This window comes from Eumetopias jubatus, unplaced genomic scaffold (genome assembly GCF_037043125.1).
Source record: "Eumetopias jubatus isolate StellerSeaLion01/CBP00866 unplaced genomic scaffold, mEumJub1_p1.0 scaffold_3, whole genome shotgun sequence".
NCBI lineage: Eukaryota > Metazoa > Chordata > Mammalia > Carnivora > Otariidae > Eumetopias > Eumetopias jubatus.
This window is the reverse complement of record NW_028274809.1, coordinates 58,011,938-58,032,999: the sequence shown is the minus strand read 5'-3', so window position 1 is coordinate 58,032,999 and position 21,062 is coordinate 58,011,938. Positions and strand designations below refer to the sequence as shown.

Here is a 21,062-nt window from a genome sequence, read left to right as displayed (position 1 = left end):
CTTTTTTTTTTTTTTGGCACGGACAAGACTTGGCTTGTGCTCAACTTGTACTTATAGGCAATATCAAAAAGGAAACTCACTGGTCTAAGATTGACCCAGTGCAAACCAAAAGATTTTATGGTTTTAGAACATTCCAAGTTTACAACATTTTACCTCTAAAAGATCCTTTTTGCTGATTTCCTTCAGTGAATCATTTTAATCTTTAAAACATCCCCTCTGCTTTTTGTGTTACCATAGTGACACAGGCAGCTAAGTAGTTGTTTCAGAACTAGAAAAACCACTCCTAGGATTTGTAGCCTCACCTGCTGATGTTAATAACTGTGACTGTGTGTGAACAACAGTAAAACCCCAACACTTGCAAGTGTTCACGAGAGCACCAAAAACTAGGTCAGCAGCATGGCGTTTGTACTGCTTGTGCTGTTTTGTGCTATTGGGTGCAATAAACAAAAAAGGAAAATCTTGCCATTGTGAAATATGTTACGACTGAAAGATTATTAAAATATATCTTCAGCGGAGAAACATGACTCATAAATCCGGGTTTTCCTTCCAATTTGGTGATGAATGAATCCTAATTTTTAGCTTAACTTTTCCTTGATTTTTGGTTCCAGTATGTGAAATATCAATTGATGTGAGATCCTTGTGTGAGATGCAGGACTAGTGAAATAATTTTACTTTAAAAAAATTTTAAGTATTTGCTGAGAGGTCCTGATGACTTGTGTTGAAACAAATGTTTGGAACTCTGATAAAATATTAATATAACCTTTATTAATAAAATTGCTAGTTGGTCTTAAGTGGGACTTGGTATATGTGTTATGACCTAACTCCTTGACTGGACAGAACCAAGAGAAAAGAACAACTTTGGTTTTTTCCTTTCACTACTATTCAGTAAATATGAAAGATTGTCAGTCTGTTTTAGATGAATGGTGACTCTGAGCTGTCAGGTTGAGACCATCTCTTATTCCCGAAGGACCACCAACTAGGCACAGAATTGGCCAAAATCAATGCAAAGGACCACTAGCAGCGCTGCCTAGACTCGAGCGATGCGGGGACGTCAGGGGCGAGTGGACCTACGGCAGAGGATGGGATGGCGCTCCTTCGTGCTCCGCCGTCCCATTCCAGAAAACACACTCGCCCACAGGGACCGGCAGCTAAGACCTTAGGCTCTTGATGCTTCCAAGTAAGCTCATACTGAGTATGTGTGAAGTCATTTTCATATTTTCTTTGCTTATTGGTCAGATGAATGTTTACAGTCAACTTGAAAGTATCAGTGGTACTGTAAGAGTGTGGCTTGTGAACCCACGCTTTCCCCCAAGAAAGGCAAATAAATCCATGCTGTCTTTTTTTTTTTTTTTAAAGATTTTCTTTATTTATTTGACACAGAGAGAGACACAGCGAGAGAGGGAACACAAGCTGGGGGAGTGGGAGAGGGAGAAGCAGGCCTCCCGCGGAGCAGGGAGCCCGATGCAGGGCTCGATCCCAGGACCCTAGGACCATGACCTGAGCCGAAGGCAGACGCTTAACGACTGAGCCACCCAGGCGCCCCAGCCATGCTGTCTTGTTTCAGCTTTCTGTTGACGTCTAATGCTGAGGCCCGTAAGAAATAAGATACTCGGTGAGAAAAAGGACAAAATCCAAGTCTGACGAGGCCACGTTGACCTGTTAAGTTCCCTGAGAACTGGAACTGACCTTGTTCCCAGGCCTAGCACAGTGCCTGGCCCACCGGGAGCAGGCAGGAAATGGGAGTGGAATGAGGAGCGTAGATACACCAGGGGACGCAGGACTGGGCTGCATTTGGACAGAGCGTGCAAGTAAAAACTAGATCTCTAAAACTTAGAGAAGCTGACAGATGCCTGGCAATGCTGTCTTCTTAGGTGTCTTGTACATTCCACCACAGTGTGAGCCAATCAAGGGTCAAAACGGCCCAGATGCTCAGCGGGAGCGTGAGGTGGGATGATGATGTATGTGAAGATCACTATTACTTCAGCTCCTACAAGGACATGCCATTCACTTAACACTAATAGACAACTGTGAGTACCACATAGTTGTTACAGGCAAATCAGGTTATAAAGGTCCTGAAAGAGTTCTATATAGAAGTTGCCCTCCCAATGAGTAAGATGTGCAGTTGGGAGAATTTTGGGTATCCTGCTTTTCCAATGTGCATTAAAAAAACAAAAACAAAACTTTTTCTCTTTAAATGGAATTACCAATAATACCTAATCAGCTCTGGGGCTATAAACTCTAAAATATTTTGTTAAATGAATAGTGTTGGAACCCTGAACCTAATTTATTCAGAGGCACTCCATTTGAGCTCATCAAGTAACCAGAAACATTTTGATAAACATCCATTCTTCCACTTAGCAAACATTTTAAATATCAATTCAGTGAAGAACGACTTCCTTTGGCCGGCCGGTATAACTGGCATTAAAAACTAACAAAATGTAAAGAAGAGAGATTGATTTCTCAATAATTTCTTTAAAACTATATATAGCAAATTCGGAAGAAATGGACCTGACATTCAGGGCAGAGTAGATAGAGTGCTGCCAGGTTGGTGGATGATCACGGGGAGGTTTATGTGCCCTCCTTCACTCCTGCCGTGGAAATCAATAGAAACTTTTGCCTCATCCTAAAAGGTCATGATTTAAGAACTCTCCCATTAGTCACAGATAGCTATGTGTAAAATCTTCTGGTAATTATTAAGAGCCTCCTGAGCCAACAGGGAATTGTTTCTTCATTTTAAGGAGTGCCACCCCACGGTCCAAGAATGCTCACAGATGATGTAGCTGTAATTTGAATCTGCATGTCCTGAGGGGATGAACTACACATCCGGGTCTTTAAAAACATACCAACTGTGCTTGTTCACAGACCTGGTAAACAAGGACCCTGTCTGAAGACTTGGAAGTTTACCTAAACATCTGCTGAGCATTTACTATGATCAGGCATTGCTTCTGCTCCAGGTATATCTCTCATTCTGGTAAGGGCCTCCTTGATTCCCCTGGCACCTACCTGTCCCCTGCACACACACGGAAGCTGTTTCCTTCAGGTGTGTGTCTCACTGCCTTTGGTCTGACATTGAAATGGGACTGATTCATCAGGTGACTCGGAACCTCCCGGTAATATTCACACTTAACCCTGAACATCTACTCAGTCCTGCTGGGGGAAGTCTACAGTGTTACCTCAGCACCCCAGAACTTACGTCTATACCTGTGGAAGACAGAAGTGATTTAAGTGGCATTGTGTGTGTGTGTGCGCGCGCGCGTATCATTCTATGGCCTTTTTAAAAATGTATCTGAGACCTCTTGAAGGAAGGCACAGTGTTAAATATTTCTGCTACCTGGATTTTCCTGGGTAATTTTATGGAATATTTTAAGTTTCAGTAAATCAGGACAATAAACGAATTTTCCCCTAGAAAAGAAAAAGTGCCCACTCGAAAGTCACCCATATCTGTTCCTTTTAGGAAAAGGACAGGGTGATTACATTCTAATAAAGCATAGTTCTTTACAACTGGATTTCTCCTTTAAAAGGACTTTGTACAAAATGAACATTAGCCGTGAACACATAGTTCAGTAGCCTTACCTGACCTGGGACAGATTTATGTGATCAGATTTCTCTGGCAAATGTATTTCATGAGTCAAGAGCATTGACTTAAGTGTATAGTGCCTTTTAGTGGCCTCCATTTTAAAGAAAGTTTTTATGTTATACAAATCTCTGTAGCCTCTGAATCTATGCATCCAATGTTCAGTGTGATGACATTTTCCGTGGGAGACTGGGGTTGAGAAGGCAGCAGTGAGGGACTAACCTTTGAACAACCGCACTTTTCTGAACACATACATTGCTAGTTAAACTATCCACTTCCTATTAGAGTCCAGGGGCAAAACTAGGAAAGACTCATTTCTGTCGGTTACTATTATCTTTGAGATAGTCTTCGTAGTATCAAGGATTGAAGTGGCAAAAACACAAAAATGTGCCTTGCATTATTATTATTTTTTTACTCTTAAAAGCAGGATAGAACTTGAGTTCTGGAAGGATGCTCATTCGACAGACAAGGAAACGGACCTGGAGGGTCCTTAGTGCAAAGGCACATGGGTGGCTAGTAACAGTAGCAGGCCCACCGCACGCACCCTGGCATCTAGATGTACGTGGGCCGACTCCTCCCCGGCAGCCTCGTCAGCCCCACTGCGGCTGAATGCCAGCATTTCTGACAAACCAAACATGGAAGAAGTCACTCTTTTTTTTAGTCTTTCTTCTTCTGGTGGCTTGAGAAGGAACTCCTTCCCCCCACCCCCCACCGAAAGTTGAGAAGATAGTCTAGCAAGAAGAAAAATCCAATGAATGGGGATTTTAATCCTAAGCAGTTTTAAATTATTTGAGGAACTGAGCACAAAACCTTACTCGGTATTAAATAAATGGCCAAACACATTTTCCCAGACATGCTCAATCATGGGGAAAAAAGTAAGCTATCAATATTTTTTGATTTCTGAAAGCCAAATTTAATAAATTAGTAAATGCATGCCAGATAAAAACACAACTGCAACTAAAAAACCAGTAATAACAGAAAATGTTCCGCATTGTACTTTTTTATTGGTGGATAATTGACTAAAGTAACAAATCTGAAAACACACTTTGCTTTTGCTGGAAAGAAAGGACTCTGTTAGAGAAGAACTAAGAGAAAGCAGGAGTGAAGCATTTGCGAGGAGCCGGCCTACGTTCTAGTCTATGGGAAGGCGGCACAGCCAGAGGTGCCATGTCCTCCATTGGTGTGCACGTTCATAGAAGCGTCAGAAACCAAGGACCTAGAACCCAAAAGCGAAGTCACGACAGATTTACTCTGCGAAACATGCTGAATTACGACCACAGACTACCCGGGACAAAGAGGCGGTGCAGGCTTGTTGTCTCCTTTGTGTGGGGTTCCCTTGCCAAAGAGGGGGCTAATCATGCAGTAGCTTGAGTTTCTCTTAACATGATAAACACCCAGGGTTACTCGAACTGGAGCGCGTGTGTTCACTGTTTTACAAGGACAGCTGAGCGGTGCTACGGAAGCAGTGGGAAGTTCCTTCATTTTAATCTGGCTATCTGCCCAAACTTCTAACCAAGAAATAATTCAGCTATAAGAGCCAATTAAATTACTATAAAACATTCCTTCATCTGTAAAACATTTTTTCCCCTGCAAACTAAAATTTAAAATAAAATGTCTTCATTTTTGATAAGCAGCTCCACCACCAGTCTCTGGTATCGTATATCGTTCAAGGCGGCCATGGCGTCTAGTTCTGGAGACCTCATCAGGGTCGGGCCGAACACAATGCCAAGGTTCTCGGCGTTCATAAGGTTCTCCTTCTCGTGGAGGGTCACTCTGGAAAATAAAAGCAAAGGAGCGCACCTTCATGTGAGTGCTGGCACTCTGCACGGTGCTCAAGCACTAGAACAAAAACCAGGTTCACAGTCAAGGTTCCTGCCCACTTAACTCTTCGGCTACGTTCTTTCTCTGTCCCCCTCTTCACTTCAAAGTAAATCCTATCGATAAATTAAACTTCTGGTGGTCACTGAAGCCCCTGCCCGAGCTCACTGCTGGACTGTGGGGGGTGCCTGCCCGTAGCAGACCAGGGGCTGGGTCGTCTCGAGTATTCCATCAGCCCTCCTTCCACATTGGCTGTCCTGTTCCCTGGATTTTTACTGAGTATCTGGGGAGGGTGGTGGCGGTGGCACGGAGAGATGGCTGAGGGCAAGCGACCTGGTCGGGGAGCTGAGTGTTCGTGTTTGCTCTCCTGCTATACAGCAAAGGCCCAGACTAGGATTTGAGAGCCGTTCCTTTGCTTTAGTGTGAAGGATTTAATTGCATCCGTATATGAAGCAAACTTGAATTTGCAAGTGAAGTTGTAAGCATATTGAACACAAGTTTTAGCTCATGCTGCTTTTAAGGGAGAAAATCATGTAAATGTTAAATGCGCCATCAGTTAAATATTCATTTCTGGGTGGCTCTTGCCGAGAGGCATACAAAATAGATGTCAAGTTCTGTCTTTTTTGTTTCTAATTGGCTTTATATTTTGAAACTCTAAAACCACTAAAACTTGATCACATAATTTAAAACAGTTTCCTTCAACTGGTAGAGAGTGAGAGTGACCGAGCAGGGAAATGAAGTTATACCACCATCAGTCTACTTAAGACATCAAACCAGAAGTAACTGAAATATTTTATTTTCTATTCCTCCCTCTACCTCTTATTTTACTCCATTTTTTTATAGCAGTTTTCAGTGTGGGAGACATTAATGCAATAATCTAAAATCCTGTCACCAAGTGTCAAGTGCCTATTTTGGAGCAAGAAGTAAGAAAAGTGAGCCTTCTGGCGAGTTGCTTTGCTCTTTATTATGCTAATGCTCATGTCCTTACAGCTACAACCTTTTCTCTTTCCACAAAAATTCAGTTTATGTCCTTGGCAGAACATCAGTATCTCACATATTTGCAAACAGACTGGAACTGCAAATACGTTTACGTCAGAATCCAGTCTGTATTCGGCACCGTAGCGCAGAATATTTTTAGCATTCCTTCAATAATCTGTCCTTTCTTTCACCTTTGGTTTCATCTGATTCTTAAAATTCGGTTGCAGTACAAGGAGAAGCTTCCGAGTCTGTTAACTTGCCTCTTGAGATGCGCCATGAGGTACCGCAGGGTTTCGCAGTGCGCGGGGGGCAGCAGCTTCAGTGCCTCGTGGAGGGTTTCTAATTGCTCGTCGGGATCCATAATTTCTGAGACAGCAAGGTGAATACCAAGGAGAAGAGCTTTAACAGACAACTTGTATAAATGCTTCACTGAATTCTATTCTTGTGGTGATCATCTAGGACCGGTAAGAAATGCTTTCTCACAGATCCTTGCCCACAGCTTTGGAAGATATTTTTAAGGTTCAAGTTTCAGATTGCCAGAAGGTTTAGTTTCAGTGCGGCAATACCACTTGGACTTTTGGGGGTGGCACCCACTTGATTCACTTGAGTGCCTTAGAGTCTGGTCACCGTGGACCTTGGACACTGGATAGGTAGGATGTAACCACAAAGCGTTCAGACACATGTATCCACGGGCTAAAAACTTAGACATTCAAATGAGGTCATCTTACATTACAGATCTACTTAAGGGATGTTAATTCGTTCAAGATATTTTGAACATCCCAGTTCAGCGACGGTATACAAGCCCTGCCAAAGTCTTAATGGGTATTCATGCTCTTTTCTTTTTAAACCAAGAAAGGCATCACCCAGTATTTACTTCCTTGGTTTTAATTTACTTTTTGTTATATAAAAAAAGTCAAACCTACCCTCAGAGCACAAAAATATTCTACTACTTAGGACATTCAGGAGAAAGCAATAACCCTGTGGAGGCAATTCTAAATGTTGGGAGTGACCGCAGGTAAATGTGGCTCTTCCGAAGTGTAAACTTCAAAGGGAACCATCCTCATTTGGACATTTTAGTTCTGCTGTATTGGCCAAAACCCCAGCACGTTCCTTTGAGGTCACAGATTGCATTCAGTTCATCAGTTATTCCCATAATCAGAAACAGCAGACGTCTTTGAAATTCTGGGCTCTCAAAAAGAGCACCCTAGCATATTCCTGCTTCTCCTCCGATGGCAGGAAGATAGGGGGCCTTTCAATGTCGGGTTGCAGGGCAATTGCAAGGGGACCCCAGAGTGCTGAGTCTCAGTCAGGGGAGCAGCCTTGAAATGCTGGAAGGCCACAGCAGACCACAATATATCACTGAAGACACAAGACTGAGAATCCTAGTTTTCTAATGTCTAAGACAAAACGATTCAATGGCAATGCATCAGAGTCCGGTTAAAACTGATAGAAAAATGAATGTGAGAGTTCCTAGCATTGGCAGTGCAGATGTGATAAATGTCAGAATGGGAAGAGTGAAGCTTTTTAATTCAAAGAAACTTTGGCCATTTTAGAATTTCAGCCCAAAGCTTACCCAGGGTTCCTGGTTCGTTTCTCAGTAATAAAGGATGTATTATTTGCCATGATAATTGATGCATGGTCTTTGAAACTTCGGGTCTTTAAAGAATGTCAGTTCATAACAGCAATACCATCTCGGATACTGAAATTCAATCACTTAATTTCTAGAATTAAGAAAATTCCATTTACTATAGAAACCATTACTTAGTATTTACTTATATTTTTTACCATAGGACTAATTAATTTGAAACTGTTGTTTTGGAAATTGAAAAAAGTAACATAGTTTCCTTTTAATTTTCACATTTAATCTTTGCAGGGAGAATCTTGAGATGGGGTGAAATTAGGGATAGTGTTGGTGTGCTAGCAAATAAAATTCTCTGCTCAAAGAGAGCTTATTTTCTCTCTTGGAGGGTGACTGACAATAATGAACACATACCTTCCGGTTTGTACTATATTAGAATGAGGCCAGTGCTATGGAAAAAAACAGCAGGGTAAGAAACACTGCAAGTGTGATGGGGTGCAATTTAAAATGGGGATCAGGGGCACCTGGGTGGCTCAGTCGTTAAGCGTCTGCCTTCGGCTCGGGTCATGGTCCCAGGGTCCTGGGCTCGAGCCCCACATCGGGCTCCTGCTCAGCAGGAGACCTGCTTCTCCCTCTCCCACTCCCCCTGCTTGTGTTCCCTCTCGCGCTGTGTCTCTCTGTCAAATAAATAAATAAAATCTTTAAAAAATAAATGGGGATCAGCATAGACCTCAATGAGAAAGTAGGTCTTGAGTAAAGACTCTGAGGGTGTGGGGGAACGCACCACACGGAGATCTAGGGGAGGGGGTTGCAGGCTGAGGAGTAGCCGTGAGAGGGTCCTGAGGGGCCAGTATGCCTGTGATGTTTGAGGACACGTGAGGAGCCAAATGCAGCTGCGCTAGAGGGAGCGAGAGGGAACCAAATGCGGCTGCGCTAGAGGGAGCGAGAGGGAACCAAATGTGGCTGCGCTAGAGGGAGCGGGAGGGAAATGGAGGGGAGTGACGTCAGAACAGCAAGAGGGCCCTGTCGTGTCCCGGGCCGTCAGGCTGTTGCGGAGACTTAGCGTTTACTGAGAGAAATGGGAAGGTGCTGAACAAGGGCATGATCTGACAGACATCGCTCACAGTATCTCTCCTCTGTCTGCCATGTGGGAAACAGACTGTGGAAGGGCCAGAGTAAAAACCATTCTAGTAACTATTTACAAAAATCCAGGTGAGCGGGGAGCCAGGCTGGCTCAGTTGGTTAAGCATCTGACTCTTGGTTTCAGCTCGGGTCATGATCTCAGGGTCGTGGGACTGAGCCTCCCAAAGGGCTCCTGTGCTCAGTGGGGAGTCTGCTGAAGATTCTCTCCCTCTGCCCCTCCCTCCATGCTCGTACATGCTTTCTTGCTCTCTCTCAAATAAATCTTAAAAACAAAAACAAAAACAAAAACCCAACCCAGGTGAGGAATGACTGACTTTAGCTTAGACCAGGTGGTGGCAGTGAAGGTGATAAGAAGTTGCTGGATTCTGGAGATAGTTTAAAGGTGGAGTCCATGGGACTTCCTGATGAGGGATGTAGGAGAAGAAGAATCAAGAATGAGCTAAGTTTTGGGGTTAGGCAACTGGGAGGATGGAGCCTCCATTAAGATTATGGGTGGAAGAGATTTCATGGGAAAGATCCAGGGTTCTATTCGAGATGTCACTGAGACGTCCAAATGATCGTGCTGATGGTGGATTAATCTGGTGCTCAGGGAGAGGTCCAGACCGGAGATATAAATTGGAGGACCTATAATAAACTGCATTTGAATATTCTGACATCAAATTGACAGAGATTCTTCCCTGGAATTAATTTTTCTCTATTTTTTTCCTACTTAAAGGACTATTACCCATAATGTTTTCAGAGAACACAAATCTTTTGCCCTAAGAAGACCACAGCATAATTTAAGAGAGAGAAAGACAAAATGGAATATTTTTAGAGATGAACAACCACCATCGGTTGTTTTAAGTATGTGAAAGGCTTGCATGCGGAAGAGGGTGATATTAGGACCATTGCCAACGGGAGGGAGTTGAAAGCAGGCAGATCTCTGTTGCGCACAAGTAGGGTGACTGTTGCGCACAAGTAGGGTGACTGTTGCATCTGTCCACCAGCAGCTGCCTGCCGAGAGAAGCGGTGATCCTACAGTTACTGTGTATTTAAAAAAATGTGCTGTAGGAGGAAGTCTTGTTAACATGACCCTTTAGAAGATCTAGAAACTCTTAAGATTCTATGGTTCTCGATATAAAATTATGTTTACTCATTCAACAAGTATTTACTGAGCACCTATTTTGTAAGTGCGGGACTCTCGCAGGTGCTGTGAGAAAATAAACACGAGGGCGAGAACTCCCCGTCGTAAAGGGGTTAGTCTAATAAGGAGGACGAGACATAAGTGCAACCTTCCAGCATGAAGGAAGGAGGCTGTAGAAGAGGTCCTGGGGAAGTGTGATGGGGAGATGGAGGAGAAAGATGGCCTGGGGGCTGAGTGGAACAGAGGGGAGGAAGAGAGGGCATCGGAGGAAGGTCTGGAAGGATGTGGCAATGTGGACATGGTGCGGGCAGGAAATACGCACCTGAACCTGTATCAGTATCTAGTTAAAAGTTCTTTTTAAAGTATGTGCTGTCAATTCTTTTAGAGAGAAATTCAAACAGAAGAAGGAAAAAGACTTAGCCAAGCATAAGGGGTGACTCAGTGGCAGAGGTGAGGGAAAAACTGCAAATTCTCATCCCAGGCTTCCCTTCAGGACATTTTAAGTTGCTTGGGACAAAGAACCCTGGGTTTTATTTCTGAGTTTATCTGACTCACTCAGGGTTACACTCTGAGTCATATTTTCTAAGATCTTCTGGGAACAGAGCTTGTAGAGTCCTCGGCCAGAGAAAGATTCCCGCACACGTTCCTGGCAGCGCCGTTTTCGCCGTGGTCAGGAAAAAGCCGAGTGCTGGCTTACTGAGCAGGCCTGTGAGAGGCACCTTCTAGCCTTTGCACCGGGGGGTGGGGTGGGGTGGGGGCAGCAATGTCTTCACTGGGGGGGGGGAGAGGAAGCGAGGAAAAAGGGCTCGGTAGTCTGACACTTCCAGGTGGTTCAAGGGCAGTTTCCAGGGGATTATGAGGACCTTTGGGCCCTTAGATGAGATGCCCTGGCCTCCACCACCCATGTGTCCCTTTTTCATTTCCCGTAGTCACTCCCCTCCAGCTTCCAAGCTGCAGCATGTCCGAGGGAGGCTGCAACAGCAGAGCTCAGATAGCTTTTGCAGGAGAAAGCTTTAATGTGAACTCCGAGTTTCTGTTGGCAAGAAATGCTAATAAATGCCAGAGAAACCCGAGCCCTAGAGAACAGGGCCCCTGTTTCCTAGGGACTGAGTGATAAAAAGGTTCAAGAACACCTGCATCAGGAAGGGTCAACTAGCCCTGACCATCCTTTGGGAAGACTTCCTGCCCTCCTGCCTTCCTCCTGTGGGTAAGTCTTCTGTTCCATCAGGGAAGCCAGGCACTGGGCCGAGCGGAGAGAGTGGGGGCTGGGACTAATTAGACAAAAGTGAGTTGGAATGCCAGGGCCACCTCCTCCAGCGATAGGACCTTGGGCAATTTACTTAAACCGTGTAACATCTTCCTAAAATGATATTCTGGCAGAGTGCCTGGCTGGCTCAGCTGGAAGAGCAGGCAACTCTTGATCTCAGGGTCATGGTTTGAGCCCCACGTTGGGTGTAGAGATTACGAAACTAAACTAAAACTAAACTAGAATGAAAAAAAAAAAAACAAACCCTAAAACGACACCGTGACTGTAAAGTGCCTAACATGACTCCCGGGACCTAGTATATGCTCTGTAAATCTTAGCTTCTCTCGTCTCCCTTATGTGCCCATAAAGGTAAGAGAAAGGCTGTATCTATGTGTCTAAAGAATGAAACAGACTCTACTGCTACAAGAGACGCAGACAAGGACACAATGTTCCATAAACAATTAGATCAAAAGCAAACACGTACAATAAACATTGATATTGTATATAAGTATTAGGCCATGGTTTTGGTGTCATGGCAATCACACATCAAAACAGTTGAAATTATAAGAAAGAATCTACCTTGATTTAGGGAAGTTTCTATCCTATGATGTGCTTTGAAGAGCTCTTGGAGGTAGGACAGGGGCTTTGCTGATGTGAGACAGGACGCCTGTTTCAGATACAAACCCCAGAACCCTGACAAATGGTTTGGAAGGTTAACCGAGGCAGCTGAGGTGGGTGTGGGGAATGAAGGTGAAACAATGTGCGGGTGTGGGGGGCAAGAGGCCTTGAACCCCAATAAGGAAGGCTTGGGTTTTTCTTCTACATAGATGAGGCGGTTGTGTAGAGTTCAGAACCTGGGTTTGAAGGACTGCTTTGTTCTCTGCAAATGGGGTGCCCTTGGCTTTGGCACAGAAGCCAAGTTTCAGTTTTACTCCAAAGTGACACCGGGCACAGGAACACTGTCCACTTGGCCCTCAGTGTTGTCCTGGGGATCGGGGCAAACTGTGGACTGAGCACCCCTTTTGTGATGTAAGTGTGTGTCAAGTGCTGTCCATGTTCACAGCCATCAGACTTCTCTCTCTGGGGCAGAAACGTCTGGCCCACAAAACAACCATAAGCTCCCGCAGACAATTTTCATGATCAGCACTGAATCCATCCCAAAATAAGAGGACTTAAATTCCGATGGAAGAGATCTAGAGTCTTTCAGGCTCCTAACATGGACATTTGTACAAATCAGTGTAATTCTCCTGGCTGTTCTCTACATGAGAGCTGGGCTGACCCGCAAGAAATCAGGGCTCCAGGGAACTAACCACAGAAATTCTCAACAAAAGCACTGAAGGGGAAACTAAAAATTAGAACAAAGCAAGTCTGTACTTCACGAAATTTCCAAGTCAAAAAGCAAATCAGTGTTACTAAGAAAGTGATGTTATTATTTAAAGATCAAGACAACATATGGTTTTTAAGAGAGAAAAGCGAATGATAGAAATAGCCTATCTTTTCTAAAAAAGGGCAATGCTAACACTTAAAATCTGTTAAAAATTCCCTTCTTTAAAAAAAATGAAGTGTGAATTACAGGTATGAGTTTTGCACCATAAATAAAATTTGGCATATGAGCCTTTGCTTTTTTTCTCATTTGCATCTCAACTAGAACTTAAAAAACCACTTCTTGATCTAAAACAGTGCTCCTTAAAGTATGATCTACGGACCAGTGCCAGTTCACAAATTGCCTGCTAATGGTCTGTCACAGGGTAAGGACAGAAATTGAAAGTAAGAATTTAGAAACTTTTATGGGATCTGATAGAGCAACTTTTATGACTAGCTGAATCTAGTAACAAAATAGTTTGGTCCTGTTTTTCAATTTTATTTTTCTAGTTATTCATTTTTATTTTGTAGAAGTGTTGGTCCTTATCTAAGGAGCACTGGGAAAAGCCTTATTTTGGAAAATGAGGGTTAGCACATTACAAAGAGGCTTCTGATGGCAGATGTCACAAATAACCGACATTAGAGAGGAGTTCAAAACTCTTGAGTATATTAGCCGTGCAGAGAGGTGAGGGGAGATATTTAGTACGCGTTCAAGACACGCAGAAAAACTGGAGAAGTGAGTACCAGGAGGAGGCATTCTGTGAGGTTATTCGGAATTCACGCCTTCATACTTACTGGCGGACTCGATAAACTTCGGGTAGGCATCATACGTGATGAGTGGGATTGGGAGATCCCTGAAGTATAGTTTCAGCGCGCCGGTGATGATGTTGATGTCTTCATACATGTTCACAGAAATATCTGCCTTCTCACCATCTTGGAAGGATGTTAAAAACAGTAAGAGTTAAGTACCTGGATGCAGAGCACTGTTTTCATAACATCTCTTTGTATACAGTCTTTAGAGATTGGCAATGCGTCAGTTTTTACTATCAAATTCAGTGTGCTGATGTATATAAATGATCAATTTTCTGTGGAAAGCAAAACCTTTTTTAATTTTCTATTCTGAAGTTATTTTTCCAGGTTTAACTGAGGGGTGGGTACAAGAGGACAGAGGTCAACAGCAATATTTGTAAATTCCAGCAGTACTTGAGAATTCCTAGGGGAATTATGTGGGATTGCTTTTTCTTTCTTTTTTAAATAAACCTAGAGGTTTGAAAAATAACAAGAAAGGCACTCCTAACTTAAAAAAGGCCACCTCTGACTCACCCTAGGCTCTGACACATGACCATGACTAGGGATGTTGTCTAAGCCCTGGGGGTAGGCAGACAGTGAGAAGTACGAGAATGAAGTGAAACAAAACTTCAGAGTGCTGAAGTAACAAGAGAAGTTATAAAAGAGAAGAGTATTTTAGAGGTGCTGCGCCTTCAGACTCGAGTTAAGCTGGCCTTCCTTTACTACCCTGCATTTAGTCACTGGTTAAAATACCTGAATTTTCATCTACAAAAGATTTAATTAGCGCCTACTCTGAGCTGATCTTATACTAGATTTCTTTTATTCCGTTTGGCTTATGAATGATTTCTAGCAATTAAAAAGCAGCCTCTTCCCTACACAGATATTAGAATGGCGAAAATCCAGAACCCTGATGACAAATGTTGGGAGAGGATGTGGAGCCACAGTACTGTAAAGTGCTGGGAACGCAAAATGGTACAGTCACTTTGTGGGGTGGATGGTTTCTTACAAAGCTAAACATACTCTTACCATATAATCCAGCAATCACACTCCTGGGTATTTACCCAGAAGAGCTGAAAACTACTTATGTCTTCACAAAAATGTGGTCACAAATATGTAACACCACTTTCATTCATAACTGCCAAAAAATTTGGAAGCAATTGAGATGCCCTTCAATAGGCGAATAAACTGTGATGTATCTAGACAAAGGAATGTTACTGAGCAGCAGCAAGAGAAGAGCTATCAAGCTATGAAAAGGCATGGGAGAACTTTAAATGCATATTGCTAAGTAAAGGAAATCAGCCGAAAAAGGCTACATACTCTATGATTCCAACTATATGACGTTCTGGGAAAGGCAAAACTATGGAGTCAGTAGAAAGAACAGTGGTTGCCAGGGGCTCAGGGGGAGAAAGGGAAGGAAGAACAGGTAAAGCACAAATGATTTTCATGGTAGTGAAAATTCTGTGTGCCACTGTAATGTGGATATATGACATTATGCATTTGCCAAACCCACAGAACTGTACAACATAAAGAGTGAACTTCAGTGTAACCTACCGACTTTAGTTATTAATAACGTATCAATGTTGGTTCATCAGTTCTAACAAACATAACTAAACTAATGCAAGATATTAATAACAGGAAACTGGGCTAGGGGGGCATGAGAGGAGAGCTTATATGGGAAATCTCTGTACTGTCTGTGAAATTTTGTAAGCTAAGACTACTGTTAACCTAACACTGTAACCCTAAAACTACTCTAATGAAGTCTGTTTTTCTTTAAAGAAGTCTCTTTTAAATGCAAAATACCATGGCCTATCAGACACTCGCATTCAAGTGTGAATTAGATCACCGGTATCTGTCTTTCATACTTGGGTTGAAATCACGGGCAGTGGCAGTACAAATTGGGATAGACCACTTTCTGGGAAGAAAAGGCAATGAAGAATGCTTCAATGGGGGACCTTAGGCAAGTGTGTAGGTCCTGGGGGCCCAAAGACCTGGAGAAGAGGATGGGAGAGCACAAAAGGAAGGTAGAAGAATTAAGAAGGCAAGTATCACCTCTATCAAAATTTTTATTCAGGAAAAAAGAAAGAATACTGGTATTCTCTCCTGCCACACGGTTCCTGTTTCCATTATCTATTATTTTTCTATGAGAATCCAAATTTCAAATATCCTGTCTCATTATAGGGTACACACCCAATTTTTGGTTTGGAAAATAAAGTCGCCAACCTTATAGTTCAGTCATATGACAGGTTAAACCGAATTTGGAGGGTGATCTGAGAACCCTTCTACCATTCAGCTAGTTCTTTCTATAGTAAGATATTATATTCATTGTCTCTTAGTCCACTTTCCTTTCACTTCTTACGTTCTACGCCACAGCACTTTTCAGGGCCTTGACAAGGACAGCCTCAGGGTTTTTGCACACTCTTTTCTTGCCGAAGTCTTTACATATCCTGTTTCTTTGCTACTCAACCATTATCTGGTCAACCTCTATTCTCTGGAAAAGCCTCTTTTGATCTCCAGCATCCCCCCAACCCCAACAAACTAGGTTATGTTCCACAGTTACAATTTTCCTTTATGGCACTGATTAAAATAAAATCAGTGATGATTCTATGGTGGGGGAATCTAAGTCATTAGATTCTGGCAGACAGCATTGTTGTCCTAAGTTAATGAACATGCTGAAGAACATACCCCTGTCAAAAGCCATCTTGACATCTTCAATTAAGTCACTAAATCCTGATACTCGATACAGTCCTTCAGAATTAAGACCTGTAAAAATAAAGCAAGGGAGCTAATTAGTTTCTTTGGAATTACGCCTTTTCTCCAGAGTTTAACTTCTTCCCATACTTCAGGCTGGGGAAGTAATGTGCCTGAAAGAATGATTAAATATACTTGTTTAGAAAATAAAACCATTGCACTCAGTTTTTAAACTCTGACCTATTGTTACCTGACTATTTGTAATTTGGCTCATCACTTAGTCTAATTAGATCACTTATGTTGAGTCTTAAGGGAAATAATTCATCGCCCCAATTATACCATAAATTCTTTTACATAACCGAAGACTAAGATAACCATATTAATAGGCCCATACCAGAGTTTCCCAAATGGGAAATAATAATGAGGATGCAGCTCTGTGTTTTGGCTTAGGATAGTTTTAACAGAGCATTTACACCTTTGCTTCTTGGACCTAGAAAAAAATGTAAAAAGTGAAAAACAAATTGCTATCTACATGTCAACTTTTATAGACTAGAAGATCCATCATCCGTAAAAATATTTAAGTATATTTCCTATAACTAGTTAAATGTACCTTAAGATCAAGCTGGTTCGTTATTTGCTAAATTAACTCATTTCAGACTTTCAGATCTTTTGACATCTGAAATCATCCCCCCCTAAACTTACAGAAGACAACTGGATTATGTCAATGAAGCACCCAGAAGGGCATTAGAACTTGCATTCATGGTGCATTACAACTGCTGAACCACACTGGAAACGCCTCACCTCTAGATTCAATTTCCCTGATGCACATGTCCACCACCATTGGTCGCTTAGTGATATGGGCTTTCACGAGTGTTGTAAGGTCACAACTGTATACCTTCTTGACATGTTTCAAGTCTGGCTTACAGTCATTTGGGACCATCTTGGAACACTGCTTATGAACATTCAAACCACAATCTAAAAAAAAAAAAATAGAGAAAGGAAAAATTCATCAATGTTTTCAGAGTTTTGAGCATCCTGGACTGTTTATTTTAGCAAAAGACACTCCATCCAGCTTGAGTTAGGCTTAAAAGGGGACTAGCTTCCAGTAGTTTCTGCAGAGTGTAAAAACATTCTTCCCATCTTTTCTCTTGGAAAATTTTGGTTTTAAGTCAGCAGATGAGAATTCTAGCTCATGCTTCATCGCTTACTTGCTGTGTGATCTCAGGAGACATTCAACCCAAATAAAACAAAATTAATAAGTGTTTAAATGTCTACAAAATGTAATATTATGCCAAATAGGCAACTTAAAATTATCCATTTCCTTAAAGTGACATAAAAATTATATTTGATGTGGGATATATAATTATATTTTAATATGTTGGATATGAAGAGGAATCAGATCTCCAAAAGTAAGAGTATCCCAGGGCCCTCTTAAAATCATGCTGCTCATATTCATATGTATTCATAAGCCTCGAGATATATATAAAATAATTTAGTGGCTAAAAATAGCCACAGTTGTTATTTACTATTAGCACCAGCTTACTGATGCCAAGCACTAGTCCAAGTGCTTTACATTATTTCCATCAAGCTGAAAAAACTCTATGAAATAGGTACTATTTTTCTTCTCATTTTATAAATCTGATGAAACCAAGCACATAAGTGTTAGGTAATTTACCCAAGGTCATGCAATGAGTGTGTAGTGGAGCTGAAATTCAAGCATTATAGATGTTTCTATGGTCCACGATTTTAATACATATACCATCTTGCCTCTCCTGAAGTGTGGGCCTTTGCTTTGTAATTTTACAACTTCTAAGATGCTAGAACCCAAACATCTTCTAGTTAATGTTAGGAGATATTTGATTTTCAACAAGAGAGCAACGGAATTTTAGAAGGGACAGAGAGGAATTCAAATATTTTGCTAAATTAGAGTGAAGAGTGTTAAAACCATCGCTGAATAATTTAAAATAAATGTCATCTTTGTTTTTAAAAACATAACCCATTTGGTGTTTTTCTTAAGAACTTGATGTTGACCCCTTGTAAATATGATTCAATTATATCCAGGTCTTAACGAAACAATTTGAAAATCCTACAAGTCCATGACCACTGCTTGTGGTCACTGGGCAAGCTTTAGTTTTGCTTGCTCTTTCAGCAAATGTTGGTGATTATCATTGTAATAATGACTTGGTAGAGCTGCGGTCTGGTTCTATACAGCAGTAACAATAAACAGAGATAAGGAACATTTGCCAAAATTTATAAATGGAATCATTCTTTCATTAACTATGTAGACACTGCCAACTTGCAATGAGTACGTAAGGCCCGTGTGACTCAAAGGGAGGAATTCCTATGTAGCGAGCACCTCCCATGTGCAGACAAGCTAGGTATCGAGGGACACTGAGTCTTTGCACACGTGTGTAAGAGAACAGCACTGGAGATGGCATGGCCAGTGCCAACAATGCCCAACATTATCATCACTAAAGAATAGCAGCTGCTTCTTTGAATACAGAAAGGGGCTTCCAGAGCACAGAGCTTGATCTATACTATCAGAGGAAATGACCCAACAACATTCTGTATACTTAGACAATGTCCAAATGACTACATTACCCAGACCCCCAGTTCCTCTTTATATCTCTATTAGCTACAGATAAAATTTCTGATTCAATCATAAGGCATATCAATGGCAAAAGTTCCACTTAGAAGACCTTGTTTCCCCTGAACATTTAATGTTTTCTATAACTTCTATAACCTAGAATTAGCTCTATCATCTATTAACTGTACGATTTTGAGTGAGTTACTTTTCCTGTACCTCAGTTATGTAAAATAGGAATAATATTTATTATTATCTATCCATTATTATGTTCATGTGAGGCTTTAATACTAATATATGCAATTTCTTATGTGTAGGAGGTTAGAAGTGTTTACCAGGACTATGCCGTTGTCATTATCAAGAAGAAACTTTTGAGAGGCCTTTTCTATGCAGCACCCCAGGGTCCGTTAACATGGTATTGTCCTAATCAACTTACGGTCAGAAGCTAGGTGGAACTCTGAGCCAGTTCTGTTTGTCACATGTGAATGTGACAGGACCTGGATGACTGGGGTTATAGCTGCTTCCTCATCTTTACTATTCTCATACATTTCATTTACATAAAAGTGTCTCCAAATAAGTACTTCATTTTTCTTGGCTTTTACCAAATCTAGGGAGTTTTCAGCCACTCATTTTTCAAATATTTTTTTGGCCTCTATCCTCTTCTGGGACTCCAGCAACACAAATGTTAAATCTTTGGCTATTCTGCTACAGGTCTCTGAGGCTCAGGTCACTTTTCAAAATCTACTTTCTCTTGTTCGGGTTGGATAATGTCTATTGATCTATCTCCAGGTTCACCAAGTCCTTCCTCTGTCACCTCCATTCTGCTATTGAGCCCATCTGTCTGGTGAGTTTATTGTTAAAATTTTCAGTTCTAAAATTTCTGCTTATTTTTATCATTTTCTTTTTTATTTTTAAAGATTTTATTTTAGAGAGAGTGAGAGAGCACAAGGGGGGGAGGGGCAGAGGGAGAAGCAGACTCCCTGCTGAGCAGGGAGCCCGATGTGGGACTCGATTCTGGGACTCCGGGATCATGACCTGAGCCGAAGGCCGTCGCCTAACCAACTGAGCCACCCAGGCACCTTTTATCTTCATTTTCTAATTCCTATTTTTCATTTGTCTCAAGAGTGTTTATAATTGCTTGCTGGAGCAGTATTATGATAGCTGCTTTCCTTGTCTGAGAATTCTAGCATCTAGGTCATTTCAGTATCGGCACCTGTTGATTGTCTTTTCTCGTCTGAGTTGAGATTTTCCTGCTTCTCAATATGAATTCAATTTTGAATTGAATCGTGCATATTTTTGAGTGTTACAAGAAGACTCCGGTTCCTATTGAAAATCTCCCTTTCAGCAGACAGCCCGTTGGGATTTAGAATGCATGTCCTCGTGCACTTCTGTAGGCCAGGGTTCAAACATCAACCTAGTTTACAGAGCCTTTGTAGTGCTACTGTTGCACTTTTTTGCCCCCCCCACTTGTATGTTACCCCAATGGCAGCACTGTACCCCACATTCTTTTTTTTTTTTTTAAGATTTTATTTTCCAACAGAGAGAGGGAGAGACAGCGAGAGAGGAAACACAAGCAGGGGGAGTGCGAGAGGGAGAAGCAGGCTTCCCGTGGAGCAGGGAGCCCGATGCAGGGCTCGATCCCAGGACCCTGGGACCATGACCTGAGCCGAAGGCAGATGCTTAACGACTAAGCCACCAGGCGCCCTGTACCCCACATCCTGGGGAAGGAGAGGGCCACCTCCTAGTTACTGCAGGGTGAGGATGGAAGCCAGGGTTTGCCCAGAAACCTGCCTGAGAAGGAATGCCGAGCTGCGTGGAACTATAGGGTACATGTGGAAGACAAGTTAATGCTCCTGGTCTCGGCTGCCCCATTACTGCAGGTCAGCATCAAGACAGGGCTCCACCCAGACTTGGGCTGAGAGGGTGCTTTTTCTACTACGTGGTAGGGACAGAAGTCCAGGTGCCACCCACAGGCTCAGCCAGGAGGGGTACCACTTTCTTCCTGTGAGGCAGTGAGGAATGACAGGGCTCCACTCACTCCCGGGGGAGAGGCGCACCCTGGGGACTACAGGGCGGGGCGAAACCAGGTTCTGCCCATAGACTGCGGCAGTGGTGGGGCGGGGGGGAGGGTGCGGTGGCAGCAGCACTGTGCCTTGTTCGTGATGCTCACCTGGAGGA

General features: G+C 42.4%; 1 protein-coding gene across 1 annotated transcript in view; it reads right to left on the bottom strand.

Annotated features, from left to right (window-relative positions):
* Positions 1-4,618: 4,618 nt before the first annotated feature.
* CHN1 (chimerin 1) overlaps positions 4,619-21,062 on the bottom strand; it is a 203,325-nt gene continuing 186,881 nt past the window's right edge. Inside the window, exons 9-13 of the mRNA XM_088022098.1 lie at positions 17,102-17,275; positions 16,295-16,372; positions 13,619-13,756; positions 6,631-6,736; positions 4,619-5,347 (exon numbers count right to left, since the gene is read on the bottom strand). Coding sequence (XP_087878224.1) covers positions 5,176-5,347; positions 6,631-6,736; positions 13,619-13,756; positions 16,295-16,372; positions 17,102-17,275 — 668 coding nt within the window. The 3' untranslated portion in view covers positions 4,619-5,175. The remainder of the gene's footprint in view (positions 5,348-6,630; positions 6,737-13,618; positions 13,757-16,294; positions 16,373-17,101; positions 17,276-21,062) is intronic.